Source organism: Tenrec ecaudatus, chromosome X (assembly GCF_050624435.1).
Source record: "Tenrec ecaudatus isolate mTenEca1 chromosome X, mTenEca1.hap1, whole genome shotgun sequence".
Classification (NCBI taxonomy): domain Eukaryota; kingdom Metazoa; phylum Chordata; class Mammalia; order Afrosoricida; family Tenrecidae; genus Tenrec; species Tenrec ecaudatus.
Window position 1 is genome coordinate 75,911,193 of NC_134548.1, and position 26,361 is coordinate 75,937,553.

The window sequence follows — 26,361 nt, forward strand, 5'->3', positions numbered from 1 at the left end:
ACTACAGGACCAATGCTTCCCCAGGGGACATGGGAGAGGGGTAGGTGGGGGATAGGAAGTGGTGTTAACAAACCCAGGGAAAAGGGAACAACAAGTGATCCGAAATTAGTGGCAAAGAGGCTGTAAGAGGCCTGGTAGGGCTTGATCAAGGGTAATGTAACTGAGAGGGATTACTGAAACCCAAATGAAGGCTGAGCATGCGAGTGGGACAAGAGGAAAGTAAAAGGAAATAGAGGAAAGAACTAGGAGGCAAAGGGCATTTATAGAGGTCTAAATACAGGCATGTACATATGTAAACATATTTATACATGATGATGGGGAAATAGATCTATGTGCATATATTTATAGGTTTATAGTATTAAGGTAGCAGATGGACATTGGATCTCCATTCAATGCAAGAACACTTTTTTTTCTATTAAATTGGCATTCCATGATGCTCACCTTCCCGACACGATCACTGAAGACAACTGGGTGCATATGCAAATGTGGTGAAGAAAGCTTATAGTGCCAGGTTATGAAAAGATATAGCGTCTGGGGTCTTGAAGGATTGAAGGTAGACAAGTGGCCATCTAGCTCAGAAGCAACAAAGCCCACATGAAAGAAGCACACCAGCCTGTGTGACCACAAGCTGTTGAAGGGATCAGGTAGCAGGCATAAAAGAACAAAAAAATCATATAATTGTGAATGAGGGGAAGTTCAGATTGGGGACCCAAAGCCCATCTGTGGGCAACTGGACATTCCCTTTCTGAAGGGTCACAGGGAGGAGATGAGCCAGTCAGGGTGCAGTGTAGCAAAGCTGAAACACAACTTTACCCTACTTTGTAAATGCTTCCTCTACCCCACTGTCATGATTCCAATTCTACCTTACAAATCTGGCTAGACCAGAGGATGTACACTGGTACAGATAGGGACTAGAAACACAGGGAATCCAGGACAGGTGATACCTTCAGGAGCAGTCTCGAGAGTGGCGATACCGGGAGGGTGGAGGACGGTGGGGTAGAAAAGGGGAACCGATTACAATGATCTACATATAACCTCCTCTCTGGGGGATGGATAACAGAAAGGTGGGTGAAGGGAGACACCGGACAGTGTAAGATATAACAAAAATAATAATTTCTAAATTATCAAGAGTTAGTGAGGGAGTGGGGGAGTGTGGGAAATGATGAGGAGTTGATATCAAGGGCTCAAAGAAAAAGCAAATGTTTTGAGATTGATTATGGCAACAAATGTACAAATGTGCTTGACACAATGGATGTATATATGGATATGACAATGTAGGGTAGCAGGAAATGGGGAGCTATGAAGTATGAGTACAAGGAAGAAAAGATGTCGTGGAATTGACTTTGGTGATTGTTGTACAATTCATGAATGTCATTGAACTATTGAGATATATATGTGATTTTTATGACTGTGAAATTGTTAAAAATAAAGCAACTAATTAAAAAAAGATATAATGAAATGTACAAATACCTAGAGTTAGAAAAGCAATAGGAAAGAGTATTCTCGCATTTTTCAAACTGAAAGAATTGAAAAAAAATCAAGCTTTTAGTTGCATTAATAAAGGATTCTATAGGCAAATCCGTAAATAATGTAGGAAACATCAAAAGAAGATAGAAAGAGTACACAGAGTCAGTGTATTTAAAAAATGGTTGATAGTCAATCATTTCAGAAGGCATCCTATGATTGAAAAATGATGGTATTAAAGGAAGATACCCGGGAGTGAGGAGGACAGTTTAATTTTATTCTATTCTAGCTGGTGGGTGGGGTGGGGCGGGGGAGGAAAAATCCTCTGATTTAGTAGGGCATCATCAGTTTACATAGTACACTAAGCCCAGATTCCCACTCATTGATTCTCCATACAGCTAGGGAGGTCCTGCCTGTCCTGGGGCCCTACATGGGGTTATGGGAACACCCTACCCCCACCCCTGCCTGCATACAGCATAAGGCAGGTATACCAGTGAACTCCAGCACCAGTATAGCGGTAGGAACTGACACCTGCCGCTGCTGCAAACTTGCCTTCAAGAGTAATCCCACCCTGCACCTGTTGAACCCTACATCAAGCAGGAACACCACCCCACAACCTTAAGGAAGAGTTGGAACTCCTCCAGCCCCACAGACAGGTGATCAAGTCTCAGTTATCGCCTTAATTACCACTCTATTTCTTCTTTATTTATTTACTCAATCGCCCTTTTATTTTCCCCACCACCGTCAGTCTCAATGAGCTCAGGTTTGTGTTAGTTTCTCTCTCTCTTTCTTATTTTTCCATCTTTCTCCTCTTCTCTCCCACTCTTTCCTATAATGTGCCACTATGGGCTTCCAGCTCAATATCCTCTGCAAGGGCAAATCAACCCCAATTGTATTGGGAACTCCCGCCTGCCCTTGGTAGGGGTGCAGTATGCCACATGAGGCAGCTGTGACAGCCATCTACAGCATGCTGTGCTGCTGAGGAAACCTCTGTCAGAACTCTAAGGTGGTCTCACCAACTAGGGAAATTCTGTCTAGCACCACTGGGTCCCTGCATTGAAAGGGCACATCAACCTGCTATCGTAGGGCAGTGTTTAAACCCCTCTGGCCCCACATTCAAGCAATGATGGCTCAGCTATATCAGCTATCTCTTTATTCTTTATTTCCTCTTTCTCTCTTTCTTCCTTCTTTCTCATCACAGACAATCTTAGTGAGCACAGTTGAATTTTCTCCTTCTTTCTCTTTCTTTCTTTTCTCTTTCTTCGTTCTCTTCTCTTGTTGCTTTTATGATTCTCTCCTTTCCCTCACTTTCCTTCCACATGCCACTGCTGGTTTCCAGACCCCTACCCTTTGTCTAGGGCAACTCTGTCCACCCAGTGGGGAGGGCTACAGCCTGCCCCCTAAGACAGTGCTGCACACAGCACGGCACGGGGTTCAGCTACCTATCTCTTTAACACATTTTCTCTCCTCCACTTTCTCTTTCTTCTTTTCCTTTTCTTTTTGTTCCTCTTTTCTCCTTTCTCTAGCTCTTCTCTCGTTCCTGCCACATTCTCATCAGATTCATTTCTCCTATTTTATTGTTTTCTTATTTTATTTTTTAAACTGTTTTCACTTTTGTTTAGTCTGTGCGTTTTAGTTGCATGTGTTTGAGTGGTGTTAGTTTGCTCGGCATTGTTGCTCCACTCTTTGTTTCTTCTTTCTCCTTTTCTTCTCCTTTTACTCTATTTCCTTTCACAAGTGACTAGCGGCCTCCAGGCAACTCCTCTCCGCCAAGGGAAACTCTGAAGGCCCAACTAGAGAGGCAGTCCCACCCACATTTTTTGGCTTTGCATGAAGCTGGGGTAATCATGCTGGTCCTTTTCCATACACCAAGCATCAGGGGTTTCTCCCCTTAAAACAGTTGGGGGATCTCCAGCCTAAACCCTGAGGCCCTACAATTGACTGGGGAAAACTCCTGCCCACCAATGGTGGGGCTCCACACCACTGTGGGAACATCCACCCAACCTCCAAGGCAATCTCTCTGACTACGGTAATTCCCCTTGCCAGCTACAGAACTCTACACTAAGGAGGTTATACCCACATGTCCTCCTCGGCACTCATTTCAGAGGGAAATATCAAAGGTAATTCAAGCACCATGAGGTCTACTTAGCTGTCAGTCAGTGGAGCGATGCCCTCAGAGGCCCACAACTCGACCAACTCACATTCCAAATAAGGGAATCCTGGATGGCTTTTCAGATATAGCTTGTATAACACTGAGGAATTTTCTTTCTATTCCTATCTTCTTGAGTGTCTTTAACATCAGCATCATTTGCCATCACCATCATTTGCCACAATGGCAGAAAAAATAGGAACCACATGATCATATCGATAGATGCAGAAAAAGCATTCGACAGCATCCAACATGAAACCCTGTTAAAGACACTCAAGAAGATAGGAATAGAAAGAAAATTCCTCAATGTTATACAAGCTATATCTGAAAAGCAGCCAATGTGGTGGTTAAGGGAGAAAAGATGAAAACAATAGCACTGAAAAAGGGGACCAGACAAGGATGCCCCTTGTCCTGACTCCTATTTAACATTGTACTGGAGGTCCTAGCTAATAACATAAGATAATGAAAAGGTATTACAGGTACTCATCTGTGGAAGGAGGAGGCGAAATTATCATTATTTGCAGATGATATGATTCTATACATCAAAGATCCCCTAAACTCCACAAGTGGAATGTTGGAAGCAATAGAGGTATATGGCAGATTGGCAGGATAAAATATCAACAAACAGAAGTCTATCAGACTGCTCTACACATCAGACAAGATCACAGAAGAGATGATTAAAAAGGTAATGCCCTTTATAATAGCCAAGCACAATTTGAAATACCTGACAAAAAAAAGAGAAAGATTTGTATGAGGAAAATTCTAAAACACTGCTACAAGAAATCAAGAGTGACCTCAACAAATGGAATAATACCCCATGCTCATGTATTGTAGACTCAATATAGTAAAGATGTCAGTTTTGCCCAAGGCACTATGTAAGTTCAATGCTATCCCAATATAGATATCACCATCCTTCTTCAAAGAATTGGAAAAACTGATTACCAACTTCATATGGAGGGAGAAGAAGCCCATAATTAGAAGAGAAATCCTCAAGAAAAAGGACAAAGTGGGAGGGCTTGTTCTACCTTACTTCAGCATATACTACACGGCCACAGTAGTCAAAACAGAGTGGCACTCATATAACGACAGATCTTCAGAACAATGGAAAAGAGCTGAAGTCCCAGAAATAAAAATGTCAGCATACAGGCAACTGATTTTGATAAGGACCCAAAAATATTACATGGGAAGCAGATGCCCTCTACAATAAATGGTGCCTGAAAAAAATGATATCTACCTGCAGAAAAATGAAGCAAGACCCGTACCTCACTACATGCGCAAGAATAAACTCAAGGTGGATCACAGACCTTGAAATAAAACCCCAAACAATTAGGGCTATTAATGAAGGAATTAGGACAAACCTGAGAACCTTGGCACGGGGAATACATAGGGTATCAGAAATAAGGAAGGATACAAATACAGAGGAGTCACAAATAGAAAAATGGGATATACTGAAGATAAGGCACCTGTGTACATTAAAATAATTCACCAAGAGAGTAATAAGAGAGTCTACCGACTGGGAAAACATCTTTAGCAATGACACTTCAGACAAAGGTCTTATTACTAAAATCTACACTACTTTGCAAGCTTACAATAAGAGAAAAATCTAACTGCCCATTGGGGAGGTGGGTAAAAGTCCTGAACAAAAGTTTCACAGAGGCAGAAATCCAGATGGCCAATAAACATATGAGAAAATGTTCCCAATCAGCAGCCATAGGAGAAATGCAAATTAAAACAACTATGAGATACGACTTAATATTGTCCAAGATACCCAATTCAAAAAATCAGAAAGCAACTAGTGTTGGAGGGGCTATGGTGAGATAGGAACTCCTATCCACTGGTGGTGCACTTGTAGGTATGTACAGTCACTATGGAAATCGATTTTATGATTTCTAAAACAGATGGAAATTGAGCTACCATATGATCCAGCAATCCCCCTACTGGGCATATACCCAGAAGAGGCAAGAAACAAACCACGGTCAGACATCTGTGCTCCAATGTTCATTGCGGCACAGTTCACAATCACAAGGATTTGGAAACAACCCAAATTTCCATCAACAGTTGAATGGATTCAAAAACTGTGGTACATACATACAATAGAGTACTATACATCAATAAAAAGCAGTGATGAATGCTTGAAGTATATCTCCACATGGGAAGAACTGGAGGAAATTATGCTAAGTGAAGTAAGCCAAGCACAAAAGGACAATTACAACATGATCGCTGAGGTAAGTTTACATTAAAAGAAAGAAAAGAAAAATGCAAAAGGGGCACAGTGAAAAAGCTACTGTGTACAAACACTCCAGGGGTGAGGTCCAGGTAGTATGGCAGGAGTCAGACCAAAGCCAGGGGTACATATGTTAGGCAACTAAAAAGGAGGGGGCAGGGAGGAAAGGGAAAAATAAGACATGTAAGGCAGGGGAAGAGGGCACTGGCCCACGCAAGGGGAGGGTATTGTTTGTGTCTCCACAGAGAATGAGGGACCAGAATTAAATTCAGTGTCCGGGATGCGAACGCAGCATGCCGGCATGGAGAGTGGAGCTAGTGGAGGGACCGGAGGACATGGCCCCCATACCAGCTATGTGGACAACTGCCCCTCCACTCAAAAGAATTTACTTTAGAGGAGGGCAAGGAAGCTGCAGGTGGGGGAAAGGGACATGTCTGATCAGAGCACACGGGAGCAAATGAATGGGGAGGAAGAGAGAGTGGAGCACATCCTGGCTCACCAGGCCTGGAGGATGATAGCCCCACTCCAAAGAGCCAATGCACAGAGTGGACCATATGGCTGATCCCACTATAAGACACGACATCCCTCGCTGACCCATGGGCCAGCACGGGGGACAACACTGGAGACTCAGTGTCTAGATTAGCCCAGACTGACCCCAGCACACCAAGACAAAACATTAAGGCCGAGCAATGCGGGGAGCAGAGCAAGGAGCTCCCAAGGGAGTGCAAACCATAGACTCTTGGGCCAGAACGAGGCATCCCATCAGACTTGACTGGACGACATGCCTAGTGGTCAAAATCAGACCTGATCTATTTACAGGTTTTTCTTTTTTTAATTTAAATTTTTTCTTTCTTATATTTTTAATTAATTTATTTTTATGGGTGATTGCCTTTCTTTTTTGTTGTCGTCACTGTGTTCTCTTTTGTCACTTTGTCTTGCTACACTTTGTTTTTTGGTGCATATTATTATCTCTACAGATCTATCTAGATAAGATAGGTTGGAAGAACAGTCTGGAGGAGATAACAACAGGACCGATGATTCCAGGGACACATGGGGAAGGGGGCGTCGGGGGTAAGGAGGTGGTGTTGACCAACCCAGGGACAGGCAGGCAACAAGTGATGCAAAATTAGTGGCAAGGAGGGTGAGAGAGGCCTGGTAGTGATTCAAAAGGGCAATGTAACCCAGAGAAATTACTGAAACCCAAATGAAGGCTGAGCATGACAGTGGGACAAGAGGAAAGTAAAAGGAACTAGAGGAAAGAACTAGGAGACAATGTGTATTTATAGAGGTCTAAACACAGGCATGTACATATGTAAATATATTTATATAGGATGGTGGGGAAATAGATCTATGTTCATATATTTACAGGTTAAGTATTAAGGCAGCAGATGGACATTGAACCTCCACTCAAGTACTTACTCAATGCAAGAACACGTTGTTCTATTAAATTGGCATTCCATGATGCACAATTTCCCGACACGATCGCTGAAGACAAATGTGTGCATTCGCAAGTGTGGTGAAGAAAGCTGTGCCGGGCTATCAAAGGATATAGTGTCTGTGGCCTAAAGGATTGAAGTTAAACAAGTGGGCATCTAGCTCAGAAGCAACAAAGACCACATGAAAGAAGCACACCATCCTGTGTGACCACAAGGTGTCAAAGGGATCAGGTATCAGGCATCAAAGAACAAAAAAAATGTATTATTGTAAATGAGGGTGAGTGCAGAGTGGAGACCCAAAGCCCATCTGTAGGCAACTGGACATCCCCTTACTGTAGGGTCACAGGGAGGAGATGAGCTAGTCAGGGTGCAGTGTAGCAACGATGAAACATACAACTTTCCTCTACTTCGTAAATGCTTCCTCCACCCCGCTATCATGATTCCAATTTTACCTAACAAATCTGGCTAGACCAGAGGATGTACACGGGTACAGACAGGAACTAGAAACACAGGGAATCCAGGACAGGTGATCCCTGCAGGACCAGTGGTGAGAATGGCGATACCTGGAGGGTGGAGAGAAGGTAGGATAGAAACAGGGATCCGATTACAAGGATCTACATCTTACCTCCTCCCTGGGGGATGGACAACAGAAAAGTGCGTGGAGGGAGATGTCGACAGTGTAAGATATGAGAAAATAATAATAATTTATGAATTATGAAGGGTTCTGAGGGAGGGGGAGTGGGGATGAAGGGGGAAAATGAGGAGCTGATATTAAGGGCTCAAGTAGAAAGCAAATGTTTTGAGAATAATGATAGCAAATGTACAAATGTGCTTGACACACTGGATGTATGCATGGATTGTGATAAGAATTGTATGCGCCCCCAATAAAAAGACTTAAAAAATAATTAAAGGAAGATGCCCAATCTCCACTGAAGGCATTGGTGAGAAATAGCTTCCAGGAATTAATAGAGTTCCAATTTAGATATTTTCACAAATGGATACAACACTGGAAATCCTCACTAATTATGCCAAGAAATATGGAATAGATTCATCTGGCTAATGGATTGGAGGAGATTCATATTTTGCCCATTATAAAGAAAGGCTATCCAACTGAATATAGAAATAACTAAATAATATCACCTTTGAGGCAAATTTTGCTAAAAAGTTGAAATAGCATGTAGACAGGGAACTGACAAAAATCCAAACCAGATTCAGAAAAGGATACGGAAGGTGGAACATCATTGTTGATGACAGAGTGATTTTGGCTGGAGGCTGAGAATACAAGGAAGATGTTTTTCTGTGTTTTTTGGACACTGTAAAGGTAAATCAACTGTGTGGTTCAGACCAAATTATGGGTAACCTTGTGAAGAGAGTGAATTTATGGATAGCATTTGAAATTCTAGAACACTGGAATTGTGCTTATCCTGGAGACTTATCATAGTCCAAGAGGCCGTTGTTCAAACAAAACATGGGGATATTGCTTGGTTTAACATCAGGAAAGGTGTATCCTTCCACCATGCTGAGAAAAAAAATCCACGAAGTTAAATTATATGATTTCTGGATATAAAGGGGACTTAAATGAGGAAATCTACTAATGTACTTCATTAGAAGATCAAGAGCTACAGCTTTCAGTATGGTTTACACCTCAATATAAGAAATCAAAAATCTTCATAAATGGACCAATAAACAGTATCATGATAAATTGAGAAAATGTTGAAGTTGTCAAGGCTTTCATTTTACTTGGATCCACAATTGGCACTTATTGAAGCACCACTCAAAGCAAAGGACATATTGTGCTACCCAAGGCAAATGGCATGTGCTGCAGAAGACTTGCTTAAATGCTGAAAAGAAAAGATGTTACATTCAGGATTAAGATATGGGTGATCCAAGTCATGTTGCTTTCAATTGCCACTTACATGAGAAAGCTGGATTGGAATAAGAAAGACTGAAGAAGTATTGAAGTGTTGGGGAAAATATTGAATATATCACAGGCTGCCATAAGATCTTAACTGTTTTCACTAAGGCAAGTGGCCATCCAAGAAGTAATTGAAATGGAGAAGTCTATGCAGAATAAAGATCAGTATCCTGTGTGTGCTCAAATAATTTCATGGAAATCCTTGATCAAAAAGAGGAAAGGGGAAATGAAAATTTAGAATCTAAGACACTTGGTGTGTATAAATACAGTGGCTTGAAAGCAGAGTCTAACTCCATCTTTCCATGAGTCCAGAATTCGTGCTGAATTTTCAAGTTGGTTTTTCTAATAGCAATTTCTCTAATCTTGGTACTGAACTACCATATGTCCTAAAATAATTCCCATGTCCCCTGGGGTTGGGAAAGGAGCCCTGCTTACACCATGGGCTGCAATTCACAAGGGCCAAAGTTTGAAACCACCAAGTTCTCCTTGAGAGCAAGAAGGGGTTTCTACTCCTGGAAATAATTACTGTCTCAGAAACTCACAGGGGCAGTTCTACCCTGTCCTATAGGGATGCTATGAGTCAGCAGCAACTCAATGGCAGTGAGGGATTTGTTTGTGGTCAGGAAAATGCAGAACATCATAGCATATCTCAAGAGGGTCTTCTAATGGTCAAACAGGTACAGAATACAATAGCTTATGTCCAAAGGGTCTTCACTAACAGCATTATTAAAAATCTTACAATAGACCACCAAGAAAAGACATGCTTGAGGAAACAGTTTCATAATGGGTTCCCAGAAAAAACATGTTCTGCAACTGTCATGTGACTCTTCAATAATTAATTGAAAAGGATGTACACTTGCAATTATGCATTTTAACGACATCATGTGATCTTACATTCATGTCATCCATCAGTATCTGCCAAGTCCTTGCTTTCCTTCAACTATATAAAGAATGATTGCTTCTTTATTATGTAGCAAGGAGGTTATCTTCATTCTGTTAATTTGGACACTTTCTCAGTTCAGACCTGCCTGGATTTTTAATAAGTTTTTTAGTAGTAAACTATAGAAATAATCCCTGAAAGTATAGTCTTTCAATAAGTTTCTTAATTTGAATTTCATAGAATGTGTGTTTTCACTCTGGGAAGTTCCCAGGGAATTTGGGTTTTTTTTATGCGAGAAAGGCTGGACTCTGAGGAAGATCTAGATAATAAACTGCAAGCCACAAGGCTATAACAAATGGCACCCGAATCTCACAATCAGGAAACACCACAGAAAAATATCAACTAACTGTATTCCTGCTGCAAAAGGGGAGTAATCTATTTCAAAAGAAAGATTATGTTTTAGTGTGATTCTAAATCATGAAATTATCACAGAGTTAGTTCTTATATTTTTATAGTTTACTTTAAAATAGTCCCATATAAATGACATGATATGCATGCACTTAATCATTTTAATCTATACTTTAAGGGCATATATTAACACATGAAATACTCTCATATGTAATACATAGCCCAGAGTTTATTGTAAAAACTTCTTAAAGATTAAGGTCATTTTCTCCAGAGACTAGCAGTTATGCTATTTTAAGAGGTATAACACATACTAGCAATGAATTTTCATTCATAAAAGGATATTTCCCAATGTTTTCGGAGTGCCAGAAATGTCATACAGTCACTTTAGTCTTTGTATGAACTGGGTGTAAGAATCTAGTGAGTCTCAAAGCATATATCATGAGAAAGAAGCCTAAAGCTTAAAACTGAAGTTTATACATTTTGGTTGTTATGAAATAATTTTTTGCTAGAATCTGATAAGAAGTTAAGCTGAAACCTCTGTGATATTTCACTTTTTTTGTTATTAAGGGATTTTTTTCTTACGCACAAAACCAAAAATTAAAAGCATGCCCCTCCCAATTGTAAAATCATTAAATTATTTCTGGCATTTGGGAGTGCTAAAATAATGAAACTGAGGCTCAATTTACAACAGAGATTAAATCAATGCAAAACACTCTATAATAAAGACTTATATAATCATGAGCTAGTTCAGAGGTTATCTATGTTTTTTAAACAGCAACTTTAGGTAATCTCTCCTGCTTCCATAGTGATGACGGACCTGTTATCATTTTAAAACCTCTAGACTACACTGAAATCTTTGTGCAAATAATGGGGAAAGGGGCAGCCAGGCCAGAGATCACCTAGTATCTGATAGCAGTTTTTCTCCATAAGCAAAGGCAGAGCTCACTAAGATTAGCCAGTGGTTGATTTTCTATTCTTGTCCCTCCTCTTTATATGCTTCATTGGAACTAAACTAATTGAGAGTCTCCCTTTTTTCTTTTCTAGAATTAGAGTTGTTTTTCTATATGCAGATAGAATAACTGCTCAGAATAAACATTATGCGTCAATTCCCTTGAGTTTTGAATATTTTAAAAACACTTTTCAGTAAAATATTACTAAATCTTCCTTGACTGTCATTTACGCAAAGAGAGCTGAGTCTTCATTGACAGGTTGCAAAACTGCTTTTATATCTGTTTGTTAATAAAGGTTTGTACATTTAAGAAGCATGCAACCTGAGACTTGCTTTCAGTGTAACATTCTTATCTGGCAATGAAATTGGAAGGGAGGCCAACCTATAGTTCCACCTACCCTAACTAATGGAAGCTATTGGTATCTACCAAAAGTATCTAATATTCAGGAACCACCAAAATAATTTAGGTCAGTTTCAACAGAACTATCCAATCTGGTTCTAAAAGTTGAAAACCAATCTAAAACCTCTACATTTATCCTAGTCTTCTGTGGCTACTTACCAATTTTTTCATCTTCCTGCACCATTTTCCGCTCTTCTCTGAAAGCCCTGAGCCAGCGAATCTTCTCCTCCAGCTTCTTGGCAAAAAACAAATGGATCTCCTCTGTCTCCTTGTTGTGAAGTTTGAAGGCATTCTTCATGCTGACATTGAAATCATCATCTCTGCCATCTTCAATGTCAACCACTTCATATTTATCCATATCAATACGGCCTTTATAGTACAGGATGTCTCTCCGAATCAGGTCCTAGGTAGGAAGAAAGAGAAGGCCTTCTTTGGAGATATATTGAGAGTAAATACCAAGAAATAGTATATATTTGGGGATATATAGAGAGTAAATACCAAGAAAACCAGCACATAGACATAAAATTATATATATATATATATATACACACACATACATTTAGGGTGACAATGTGGTTGGTTTGGTCTAAATTTAGGAAGGCTAGCTTTGAAAGCTAACTAAGATCAACAGGTCAACTAGAGGACTCCCTTAGAGGAATCTTCTGTCCCATATCCAAAGACTCCATCTCAGATCCCAGCATCAATTCTTATATGTGTTTGCAAGACTACTGGGAATATTTCGGCGAGAACAACTGGGGTCTTAAGAGCTGTAAATGGTTATCGATGGTGCTACTATCAATCTTTCCACATCCATAGCAAAGAAAAATGAAGAAAATTAAAAATGTATGTAAACAATTAGTTCACATAAATGTCATCCAGTGTGATCCTGAGACCAGAAGAATTAGATGGTGCTAGCTCCCATTGACAATTTCTCCAAAAGGAATCACATTAGAAAGTCCTAGATAGAATAGGAGAAACATATGGGACAAAACTCAAAATCATAAAAAGACTAGGCTTACTAGTCAGATAAAGACTGGTTGAACCACAGGCTATGGCATCTAGTCACACTTCAGGTCTAAGCTGACCCCCATGACTCAAAGTTTAGACAAACAATAAATAGGTTAATAATGTGAGTAATGACACTAGGGGGATACACACTCCTTACAATAAGTAACCATTTGAAATAAAAGGGCAGTATTGTTCCAAGGTCAAAGTTCAAAGAAGGAGAAATGGTATTTACAGTGAAGGATTTCATTGAATGATCAAATATTACCAAGTATTTGAATGAAATGAAACAAATTTTTATAGATAGTTGAATAATGGAAAACTGATTTTCTCTATAAACCTTGACTTATTTCACAATTATTTTTTTAAAAAAGACCAATGGAAAGTGGAAAGCTGTAAGTCATGTGTAATTACTGTCATCAGTGACTGAATAGGGATTTAAAACCTGATTCTTCTTCCAAAACATCTTCCACAGAAATGAAGTGAGCTGGCGAATTGCCTGAAACATGATTAATCGTTTTAAAAGGCCAATAAAGTCTGGGTTTGACCCTCAGAACCAGTGGTGAGAGTGGCGATACTGGGAGGGTGGGGGGAAGGTGGGGTAAAAATAGGCAACTGATCTCAAGGATCTACATATAATCCCCTCCCTGGGGGATGGACAACAGAAAAGTAGATGATGGGAGATATCAGACAGTGTAAGACATGACAAAATAATAATAATTTATAATTATTAAGGGCTCATGAGTGGGGGTGGGTGGGAGGGAGGGGGAAAATGAGCTGATACCAAGGGCTCAAGCAGAAAGCAAATGTTTTGAGAATGATGATGATGGCAACAAATGTACAAATGTGCTTGACACAATGGATGGATTTATGAATTGTGATGAGTTGTATGAGCCCCCAGTGAAATGATTAAAAAAAGAAAATGCTTCAAACTGATTGTGGTAGCAATTGTACAATACTGCTTGATGTAATTGAACTATGGAATGTTGTCATATCTGTGAGAATTTCCAATAAAATGAGTAATTTAAAAAGTATTTTTTAAAAATTACATAGGACCTTACAAAAACAGAGTGATAGAACTTAAGATGTGGAAAGTTGATGTAGTGAGCTTGAAGACAAATTTCTTGAACTCTAATATAGAAGAAGAACAATCAACACAAAGCATAAAGGAGTGTAAAGAAATCCTAATTATGCGGGGCACTATGAAAAAGGACAATTTATAGCTCATTGGGATTTTAGAATAGGAAGAAACAAACAAAAAATCCAGAGAGAAAAGAATACAAGAAATTCATTGGGACGGGGTGACTTCCCACACAGCATAAAAGAGGATAAAATAATTATCTATGAAGTAGGATGGCCCCAAGCAAACTAGACCCCAAAAGGAAAACATCATGACATATCATAATCAAACATTCTAACAAGGACAAGTAAAGAATTCGGATAGCAGATAGAGAAACACACAAAGACAAAAATAAGATTGAAAATCAAAGAATGGAATAAAAATTTATTAAGCTAAAGACAACCAAAAAACATACCAGGAGTGGCAATATCAATCTCCAATAAACTAGATTTCTAAGGAAAATGCATCATGAGAGACTAAAAAAGTTACTACAAAACTATTACAGGGCCAATCAAACTAGCAGATAACCATAATAAATATGCACACACAATGAAAGACTCTCAAATTACATAAACCAAACTCTTCTAGAAATGAAGAGAGAAATAATACAGAAATAATAAGGGATAGCAATAACTCACTCTAGAGAAAGGACAGATAATCTGACAGATCTTCATGAAAGAAACTAAAAAATACCGAGAAGAACTAAACAATACAAATAGCCAACCCGATCTCCTGGACGTATAAAGAGCACTCTCCCCAACAAAAGCACAGTATACATTCTTTTCAAGTACACATTAAAAATTCTCTAGGAAAGGCTATAAGTCAGCACACAAAGCAAGCCTTAGTAAATTTATATGATTGAGATTTTACAATCCATTTTCTCAGACCATACTGCTATAAAACTAGAAATCAACAATAGGAAGAGCACAGGTAAAAAACCCAAATGCACTGCTTAAAAACTACTGGGTACTTGATGAAATAAGGAAAGGAATGAAATGAAAAAAAAATTATTTGAAACAAATGAGTACAAAAGCAGAACAAACTAAATCCTTTGGAACACAGTAGCAGTAGTATTTAGAAAACTATAATGATAAGCATACACATAAAAGAGAGAATGGACCAAAATAAACACCTTAACCCAACATCTGCAACTACTAAAACAAGAATAACAAAACAAATCTTCAATCACCAGGCAAACAGAAACCATAATGATTAGAGTTGAAATAAATGGATTGAACAACAGAAAAACAGTAGAAAAAAAACAAGCAAGAAGATAGTTCTTTGAATGTTTTAACAAAATTCACAAACTACTGTCAAATTTAATAAAGGAAAACAAAGAGAAGATGAAAATACCAAGAGATGAAAGAGGTGACATCATAAGATTTCCAAATGAAATGATAACAATAATACATTACTATGAATGTACTCTGACAAATTGAGAACCTAGAAGAATTGGCCAAATTTTAGAAGGAAACGATCTACCTAAATTAAGACAGACTGATGTAGAACACATTCAGAATCCCATAACAAAAGAATTAGATAAAGTCATTAAAAACCTTAAAAAAAAAAAGTTCAGCACTAGCTGGATTCTGGGGGGAATTCTACTAAGCATTTAGAGAAGCACTGATGCCAATTCTACACAAATTATTCCGGAATATTGTAAAGGACAGCAAATTCTCGAACACATTTTCTGAAATAAACATAACGTTGGTATCAAAACCAAGAAAATACACTAAAAAGATAAAAAACTACAGACAAATATCACTCATGAACACAGTTGCAAAAATTCTTAACAAAATACTGCTCAATATTATCCAATTATATATATAATAATATACCATGATCAAATGGAATTCCTATTATGCACACAAAGATGATTCAACATTAGAAAAACAGTTCATCTATTCCACCATATAAAAGATAACCATGTAATCACATCAATTGATGCAGAAAAGATTTTGATAATAGATAACACTCATTTTTAATAAAGATACTCAGCAAAATAGGAATAGTAGGGACATTTCTCATTACAGTAGAGGCTATATAAGCAAAAACAGCTTGGTCAATGGAAAGAAACCAAAAGTGTTACCCTTTCACACAGGAATTGGATAAGGATGACAGTTATCACCCCTCTTATTTGACATTGTGCTGGAAATCATAGCTAGGGTGATTAGACAGTAAGGAAAAAAATCAAAGGAATACAGATTGACAAAGAAGGGAAACTTTCATTATTTGCAGATGATATGATTTTATATGTAGAAAATCCCACAGATTCAACAAAATAATTGTTGGAAACAATCAAGAGATTCAGCAGCTTGGCAGGATAAAAGATTAACATAGAAAAATTATTTGGATTCTTGTATACTAATGAAGAGAGCTGTGAAAAAGTAACTAAAAAAACAATTCCATTTACAATAGCCACACACAAAAATGAAATACTTAGGAATAAACCTAACCAGAGTAAGGGAAGACTTGTACAAAGAAAACTACAGAATACAATGACAAGAAATCTAAAGAAATTAATACATATAGAATACTATTCTATGTTCATGGATAGGAAAACTTAACATTGTGCAAATGTCAATATTACCCAAAGCAATGTATAAATACAACACAAATCCAATATAGATCCCAATTTCATTCTTTAAAGAAATGGAAAAACTAATTACTAACTTTATATGGAGAGAGAAGAAATCTAGGATAAGCAATGAACTTCTTGAGAAGAAGAACAAAGGAGGAGGCCTATTACTTATTGACCTCAAAACTACACAGCCACAGTAGTTAATCAACTTGGGAACTATCCAATGATATATATATATTTTTTTCCAACAGAATAGAGAAGCCAGAAATAAATCCATCTACCTACATATAAATTATTTTTGGAATAGAACCAAAAAGCATTAAATAGGAACGAGAGAATTTTTTCAACAAATGGTGCTGGCAAAATTGAATATCCAATCTGCACAAGAATGAAATAGGCCCAATACCACACCCTATATACAAAATTGAGTTCAAGCTGGATAAAAAATCTAAACGTAAAACCCAGAGATATAAAGACCATCACTGAGGAAAAAAGAGACAAACTTAAAAGTCCTATTGCAGGGCATGGCACACTATCAAATATAACACAGGAAACACACACAGTGGAAGACAAAATATATTGATGGGACAAAAAATTAAGTATGTCCCTCTTAAGACACTTAAGTACATCAAAAGACCATTCAAAGAGTAAAAAGAGAACCCTCAGAGGAGGAAAGATTTTTTTGGCATGGCATAATGGACAAGGAACTAATTTCTACAATCTAGAAAACTGTAACATTTCAAAAAGAAAAAAAATTAACCAAATTAAAAAATAGGCAAAGGACATGAACAGAAGATTAATCATAAATTAATTTTAAATGGCCAATAAACATATAAGGAATTGACATTATCACTAGTCACCCAAGACATACAAATAAAAATGATGACATCCCATCTTACACTTACAATGACAACCAAATTAAAAACAAAACAAAAACAATAAATGCTGGAGAGGTTATGGACAGATTAGAACCTTTATACACTGTTGGTGGGACTTTAAATACGTATACCCACTGTGGAAAGCAATATGGGAATAGAAACAAACAACTGGGAATAGAAATTCCTTATGACTCAGCAAACCATCTGCTGGGTATATAACCTGAAGAAGTAAGAGTCACACCACAAACAGGCATATGTTCATTGTACCACTGTTTATAATAGTAAAAAGATAGAAATAGCCTAAATGCTCATCAGTATATACACACTATGGAATACTATACATCACTAACAACAATGAAACCACAAAGCCCCACATGGCATGGATGGACCTGAAGAACAATATGCTGAGTGAAGTTAATCAATCACAAAGGACAAATATTGTATGAGACTACTGTTAAGAAGAAAAACAAAACAGAAGATTTTCATACTAAAGGGAATATAACTTGGAAGTTACCAAGTGGGGAATGGCAAAGGAGGTAAGAGTTAAAAAAAATAGGCTAGCAAGTTGATAAATATTAGCTTTAGTAATCCAGAAGGGTGAAAAGGAAATCAAAGGGGAGGGGGTTAGGTTAAGTTATAGGGGAATCTGATAAATGGTTTAAACTGTTGAATACAAAACTGATTATCTGAAAAGTAAAGCCCTACCTAATTCAATATTTAAAAAATTATATTTTGAAAAGGGATAAAGGAGAAAGAAATGAGCAGCGAGCGCAGAGAGCCCACTATCATCAAGAAGGAAGAGCAGGATCATTAGGTACCAGAGTTCCTATGCTGGGAAGACTGATTCCCAGACACACGTAGCCCAGACACATGTTTTATCTCCAATGAATGCTGGGCCCACATATGTTGAAAGGAGACAAGGGCCTTGCACCCTAGATTCATACTTCTGACTGTGATAGAATAAATTTGGTTTTAAAGGAAGAATGACCTACTGGTTCAGAAAGTCCAATAAGAAAGCATAAGTAAGGCTACAGAGAATTATAAAACAAAACAAAAAATAAATCAACCTTTTATAGGATTTCTGATCATACAAAGTTTTATAGGAACAGCCAGCCTCACCTTTCTTCAACAAAGAAGCTGGTGGATTTGAACTTCTAACCTTGTAGTTAGTCGTCCAGTACCTAACCAAAATTCCTTACTGAATAGTATAGGACTCTCCAAAGAATGTGAGATCTGATTATGTGTAGAATTTGAATTCTAGCTGTTTAGTTGTATAGTCTTAGGCAACTCAACTTCTCTGAGCCTCAATTTCTTCAACCATAAAATGTTATCCATTATATATTTTTCCTCATATTTTGTAGCTCTTAAAAACCACGATTAAGGAACCAAAAGTGATCTAAAATCTATGGTGAAGAAGGAGTAGGATGCTTAGTGGTGCTTGATCAAGTGCAGTGTAGCCAAGAGGAATTAATGAAAGCTGAATGAGGGTCGAACATGATGGTAGGATAAGAGTAAAGTAAAAGGAAATAGAGAAAAGAACTAGGAGGTAAAGGACATTTATAGAGGTATAAATACAAGCATGTACATATGTAAATATATTTATATATAACAATAGAGACATAGATCTATGTACATATATTATATATTAAATATTAAGGTAGCAGATGGACACTGGACATCTACTCAAGTACACCCTCAACAAAAGAACACTTTGTTCTAATAACCTGGCATTCTGTGATGCTCACCTTCCCGACATGATCACTGAAGACAAAATGAGTGCATAAGCAAATATGGTGAAGAAAGCTGATAGAACCTGGTTCTCAAAAGATATAGCATCTGGGGTCTTAAAGGCTTGAAGATAAACAAGTGGCCATGTAGCAGGGAAGCAACAAAGTCCACATGGAAGAAGTACACCAGCCTATGTGATCCTGAGGTGTCGAAGGGATCATGTATTAGGCATCAGAATACCCAGAACAAAAATCATATCTATGTGAATGGGGGGTAGGGGCAGAGTGGAGACACAAAGCCATCTGTAGACAATGGACATCCCCTCACACAGAAGGGTCACAAGGAAGGGATGAGCCAGCCAGTGTGCAGTATAGCACCAATGAAAGATACAACATTCCTCTAGTTCTTTAATGCTTCCGTTCCCTCCACTATCATTACCCCAATTCTACCTTTAAAATCTGGCTAGACCAGAGCATGTACACAATAAGAGCTCTGGACAGAGGGCTTCAGGACAGATAAACCTCTCAGGAAAAATAATGGGAGTAGCGATACCATGAGGGCAGGGGGAAGCTGGGGAAGAAATGGGAAACCAATCACAATGAAAGACATATACATGCCCCCCACTTGCAAAGGGGCATGAACAACAGAAATGTGGGTGAAGGGAGACAGCGGTTGGTGTAAGATATGAAAATAATAGTAATTTATAAATTATCAAGAGTTCACGAGGGAGGGAGGGTGGAGGAGGGAACTGATAACAAGAGGTTGAGTAGAAAGAAAATGTTTTGAAAAGGGTGATGGCAATGTATGTGCTTGACACAATGGATGTATAGATTTTTATAAGAGCTGTAAGAGCCCCCAATAAAATGATTTTTAAAAAATCCCAGCACCAGGCAGTATACACTGCATTACAATAAAGCATTATTAAAAAACAAAACAACAAGAATATGTTTAATAAATCTTATTACTTTCCCAAAATAAACCAAACTCACTGCCATCAAGTCAACGCTGACTCAAAATAATTCCCTGTGGGTTTCTGTGACTGTGAATGTTTATGGCAGTAGAAAGCCCAGTCTTTTGCCCTCAGAGCTGCTGGTTGCTTTAAACTGCAAATTGCAGCTCAATGAGTAACCACTACACCACCAGGGGTAATTTAAATTTCAAAATAAATCAAATACTGTGATTTTAAAAACAAAACTTTCTTGAAAAAACTTTCAATTTACATAGTATGTCTCTGGAAATTCCATGTTTTCAAGTAGGTTAGATAATATATTTAATATGTAGGCTTTTTAGTAGGTTAGATCATATTTTTTACTTGAGCTCACACATTGTCTCCTCTGTGCCTCAACCACATCTTCTATTACAATCCTTTCCAGTCTTCCCGGTAATTTTCATATTCTTCCTCTCCAAAGAAGGTTCTCTGGTGTGCAGCCTTCAACACAGGTCAAAGTATTAGTCCTTCTCTAAATTCCAGTATGAAGAAGCTGCTCTCATATTTCATACACTGTCACCATGCTGCTGAGATGGAATAATTCTGTTTTATAGCTTTTCATTTTGTCTGTCTGATTAGGTTATGATCAGCACTGTATGTTCTTGTTGCATTTAAGGATTTTTCAGGGGAAGACAGCTGAGAACTCCTCAGAGATCTTTCTGCTTTGTTAACAGGATTCTAAAGGCCTCAACAGAGATATAGTGAGTAACTGTTCAAATTAAATGATTTATAAATGAATAAATGATTAGCATCCCAGTGATTTTTCCCAATGGATTAAATTCTTAAATCAAACTCAAATCTTCGTTTCTCTTTCCACTTGTCGCAGTTCGAGGATATTAAGGGCGCTACTGCTCCCCCCACAGCTTGCCTGTCAGTTTGTTTTACTGTGGCAGCTTGCATGTTTCTATGATGCTAAGAATTCCTTATATTATTTCAAATACCACAGGTCACCCTTGGGAAATGAACTTTTGGAGAGTTTGCAGACTAGACAGACTAGGAAGAAATGTCTGGGAAGCTATTTCTAAAAAATTAGTCAGTGTTTAATTTATGAGAACAGTTTCTGACTCGCTTGCTTTGGCATGCCATAAGGAGGGATCAATTGCTGGAGGAGGACATCATATTTGATGAAGTAGAGGGTCAGCGAACTTGAAAAAGACCCTTTTTGAGCTGGATTAGCGCAACATCTGTAATGATAATGAATACATGCTGGCAAATGTGATGATGATTATGCAATATTGGTCTGTGTTTTACTCTGCTATATGTAAGCTCACCATGAAGTGGACTTGACTTCATGCAAGCAATCTATTACTTGTCCAGTTGGGCCTTAGTAATCTGAAGTTTAGGTGTCCTGGCAATGATCTTGGTTAATAGCTATGGTAAGTTACCTTGGCCCTATCTCTAGCATTACCTAACAGAAAGAGATCTCAGTTGTTTATATTTGACCACAGTTAGTGTTCATGGAATCTAGTAAAATTGTTCAAGACATTTGGTACAATTGATAGATGATGCACTTTGAGAAGTGTAATTGTTCAAGATTGCATCCTATCTAACTTGTTTATCAGTAAGTTCCTTCCTGTATCTTCATAGGAAGCCCTGATTACTCTTCCCTAGCCTAGGCTGGTCTACTTTTTCTGCTAGATTTTGGGGAAGGCACATTGTGTGGGAAATGGATTACTTTTGTTCAACACTGTATCCTAACATAGAGAACAAATATCATATCAAGAAAATGGCAAAAACAACAATGCTTACATGGCCACTTTGTCAAGTACTACTCTTAATGCTTTGCATTTGCTAACTCATTTAACACAACAAGACGTTGTTGTTTTTAGGGGCTATTGAATCAGTTATTACCCATAGCGACCTTATGCACAACAGAAAGAACCAGGGCCTGGTTTTGCTCCATCCTCACTATCATTCCTATGACTGAGCCAATTGTTGCAGCCATAGTGTCAATCCCTCACCTTGAGGGCCTTCCTCTCTTTCGCTGCCCCTTGACTTCACTAAATATGATGCTCTACCCCAGGGCTTGGTCCTTCCTGTCCAAAGTATGTAAGACAAAATCTCACTATCCTTGCCTCTAAGTAGCACTCTGGTTGTACTTCTTCCAAAACAGTTAGATTTGTCTTTTAGAAGTCCATGATTCAGTCAATATTCTTCTCCAGCACCACAATTCAAATACATTAATTCTCCAGAAGTCTTCCTTATTCAATGTCCAACTTTTGCATGCATATAAGGTAATTGAAAATACCATGGCTTGGGTCAGGCACCTTCTAGTCCTCAAAGTAACATCTTTGTTTTCCAATACTCTAAAGAGGTCTTCTATAGCAGATTTATCTAATGCAACTTATCTTTTGATCACTTGACTGCTGCTTCCTTGAGCATTGATTGTGGATCCAAGCAAGACAAAATCCTTCACAACATCAACATTCTCTCCATTTATCATTTATCCATTTATCCCAAGACCTATTGGTCTTGTTGTGAGCATTTTGGTTTTCTTGACATTGAGTTATAATCCATACTGAGGACTGCAATACTTGATCTTAATCAGCAAGTGCTTTAAGTTGTCCTAGTCTTCAGCAAACAAGATTGGGTTCTAAATAAAAAAAAACAAAACCGGAAAAAAATGATTGGGTTCTTTGCATATTTGATGTTGTCAATAACCTTTCCTCCAATCTGGATGCTGCATTCTTCTTCATATAAGTCAGCTTTTCTGATTATTTTCTATGTATACGTATTGAATAACTATGGTGAGAGGCCACAACCCTGATGTACACTTTTCCTGGTTTTAAACCGTGTTCCACTCAAACAACTGCCTTTTGATCCTTATACACATTCCTCATGAGCATCAATGATGAAGTGCTGTGGAATTCCCAATTTCTCAAGGTTATTCAGAGTTTTTTATGAAACACACAGTCTATTGTCTTTGCATAGAAAATAAAACACAAGTAAACATCTTTCTGGTATTTTGTGCTTTGAGCCAAGATCCATCTGACAGCAGCAATGAGATCCCTTGTTCCACGTCCTCTTCTGAATCTGGCCTGAACCTCTGGCAGCTCCCTGTCCATGTACTGCTACAACTGTTGTTGGATGATATTCAGCCACATTTTACAGGCACATGATATTAACGATAGTGTTCTATAATTTGAGCAATGTATTAGGTTACCATTCTTTGGAAGGGGTACAGATATGGATCTCTTCCAGTCAGTTGGTCAAACAGCTGTCTTCCAAATTTCCTGCAACAGATGAGTGGATGATTGCAGTGCTTCATCAGCTTGTTGAAACATTTTAATTGGTATTCCATCAATTTCTGGGGCCTTGATTTTGCCTAATGCTTTCAGTGCAACTTAGAATTCTTTCATACCATTGGTTCTTGCTCATATGCTTCTTTCTGAAATGATAGAATGTTGACTAGTTCTTTTTTGGTACAGTGACTCTGTGAATTTTTTCCCATCTTATTTTAGTTCTTCCTATATCACTCAATATTTTTCCCACAGAATCTTTCAATCTTGCAACTCAAGGTTTGAGTTTTTTTCTTGAGTTCTTTCAGTTTAAAACATACTGAGCATCTTCCTCCCTTTGTTTTCCCAATTCTAACTCTGTGTACATTCTTTTATAATTTAGACTTGTTTTCTCAAGCTGACCTTTGAAGTTTTCTATTCAGCTCTTTGACCTCATCCTTGCTTCCATTTGCTTTAGATTCTCTACAAATACGATCAAACAATCAAACTTCAGAGTCTACTGTGACATCCACTTTGATTTTTAAAAAATCTTTCCTATCTTTTTAATGAACTTTGCTTTCTTCATGAATGATGTTCTTGAGGTATTCACACAGTTTATTAGGTCTTTTATTATTATTGTCCAAATGTATCTTGTTCACTGTTCTATATTCAGGTGGAATAGACATGTAGTCATATTTTAGCTCTAATGGCCTTGTTTTCATTTATTTTTAGTTTTATCCCAAACTTATATATGGTATTCTGTTACAGTCTGCCCCTTGTTTGGTTGTATTTGCCAATATTGAATTTCTCCTTCATCTCTTCTACAGATGTAATCCATTTTATTCCTGTTTAGTCCATCTGGAGAAATCCATGTGCATAGTTGCCTTTTGTGTTGTTGAAAATGGTATTTGCTGTCAATAAGTCCTTTTGCAAAATTCTATCATGCAATCTCCAGCTTCATTTCTAACACCAAGTCCATAATTTCCAACTATTATTCTTTCTTCTTTGTTTCCAACATTTTCATTCCAATCAATGGATCTTCATTGCATATTTGATCAATTTGTAACTGAAGTATTCAGTAGAATTCCTCAATCTTTTCAAATCTTTAATTTAATTCTTCAAATTTCCAAATTTCTTAATTCTCACAATAGGTTCTGTTATAATATGATTTGATAAAGAACTGTAAGCACAGAGCAGTGAAGAAACTTCTCCAGGAATAAAAGCTACAAAATGACAGACCTGGATTTTCCCTCAACAGTTTTATTGGCACATATCATACAATTCAGTAGTTTAATCACATCAAGAAAAGTTGTACAATCATCACCACAATCAGTTTTAGAAGAATACTTTCTTCATTCTTGTACCCATTGTTATTAGCTTTCCATTTCCCCCAAGTTCCCTTGTTAAAACCCCAAAGAGCCATTAATCCAGTTAATGTCTCCATAAATTTACCTATCCTGGATTTAATATACAGAAAAGACATTAAAAACAGAAAAGACATTAAAAAACGAAGAAACAAACAAAAACTAACAATAATAACTATTATTCAAATGTGAAAACCTAACTGAAAAATAAAGCAGAAAATATTATAAACTAGAAGAAATTGAAATGGATAATAAGTAAAATCAAATCAAATGATAGGGTGGTACATTTTAGCCTAACTGCACCTGCAACAATCCACTTTCCAATGCACTCTGCGTGTTAGCAAGGCTCTTCCCATCCATGGTCCATGGTTAGAGGGGACTCACCAGGGACTTTAAAATGGGTCAAAATGAATATCAAATAAAATATTATATTTTGACCTAACTTTGTGTTCCTTAATTGATTTTACAATGTTCTCTGTATGATAACAAGGCTACTAACAGCCCTCCATTATGATCATAGAGGACTCAGGGGAGGCTTAATCCATGTGTGGACCCTGCAAATGGATTTTGGGCTTCCACTGTCATCTATAGCCTTCTGCAAACCAGGTGTTCACAATTTAAGCTCTGATGCCATTCCCTCCTTTAAATTTGGAGTATGTCATTTATAATCCTTGGCTCACACTGGTTTGTGTGACATAGTTTAAATGGACATAGTTGATGTCTCTCTTAGTGTCTTAAGACACTTCTTTTTAATAGCTGGCCACCATCGTGTTTCTTTATCACCCTTTGCTATAGCACTCAGATCATCAGTGATATCTCTTCATGACAGATTTGGATTTTTGATTTACGCTTTCATACTCTAGAGCATGTGCTTTCAAGCACGAATCAATAGTACCTCTCAATAAAGCATTGTTGAATGAAGCTTTTGTGTGCATATACTGTAATAATATCATTATCTATCATTTGGTAAGCATTGTACAGTATGCCCAGCCCTGTACCAGTATTTTTTCATTTAACCCCCACTACTGCATTCCTATTCAAAGCCCCAGTGGTGTAGCTGTTAAATGATGGTTGCGATCGACAAAGTTCACAGTTTGAAACCACCTGCTGCTCCCCAGGAAAAAGGCAGGGCTTTTTACCCTCATTAACAGTTATCATCTTGGAAACTCACAGAAGCAATTCAACCATTTCATATAGGGTCTTATGAGTCAGCAATCAACTTCTTGGCAGTGAGTTTGGTGAGTGTCTCCTTCCATTTGGATATTATTCATTGCAATTTTATAAATTAAAGGAGAATATTAGTGACATTGCACAAGATCTGAAAACTCGTTGGTAATGAAAATGAGTACTCTTTAGTCTGGTTATAAAGCCTATTGATGTTGTTAATATTAAACTCACTCCACTGATCCCTACTACTTCAAACAGTCCTCTTGAAATGAGTTATATCATGGAATTGATTAGACAATGAGGTTGATCCATTTAAGTTGATCTAGCCTTATCTGTGGGAGAAAGAAGGAGCTTTCTATGCCTGTAAACCGTTACAGTCTTGAAAACTCACAGGGCAATTCTACCCTGCCTTACAGGGTTTCTATGAGTCAGCATTGACTCCATGGCAGTAAATGCGTGGTCCTCATCTGCTGCTATTTCTGAGATT

General features: G+C 37.8%; 1 protein-coding gene across 5 annotated transcripts in view; it reads right to left on the reverse strand.

Annotated features, from left to right (window-relative positions):
* ARHGEF9 (Cdc42 guanine nucleotide exchange factor 9) overlaps window positions 1-26,361 on the reverse strand; it is a 317,960-nt gene that overhangs the window by 63,044 nt on the left and 228,555 nt on the right. For all 5 annotated transcript variants that reach the window (XM_075539602.1, XM_075539605.1, XM_075539600.1 and 2 more), the window contains one exon: window positions 11,985-12,228. In XM_075539602.1, coding sequence (XP_075395717.1) covers window positions 11,985-12,228 — 244 coding nt within the window. The remainder of the gene's footprint in view (window positions 1-11,984; window positions 12,229-26,361) is intronic.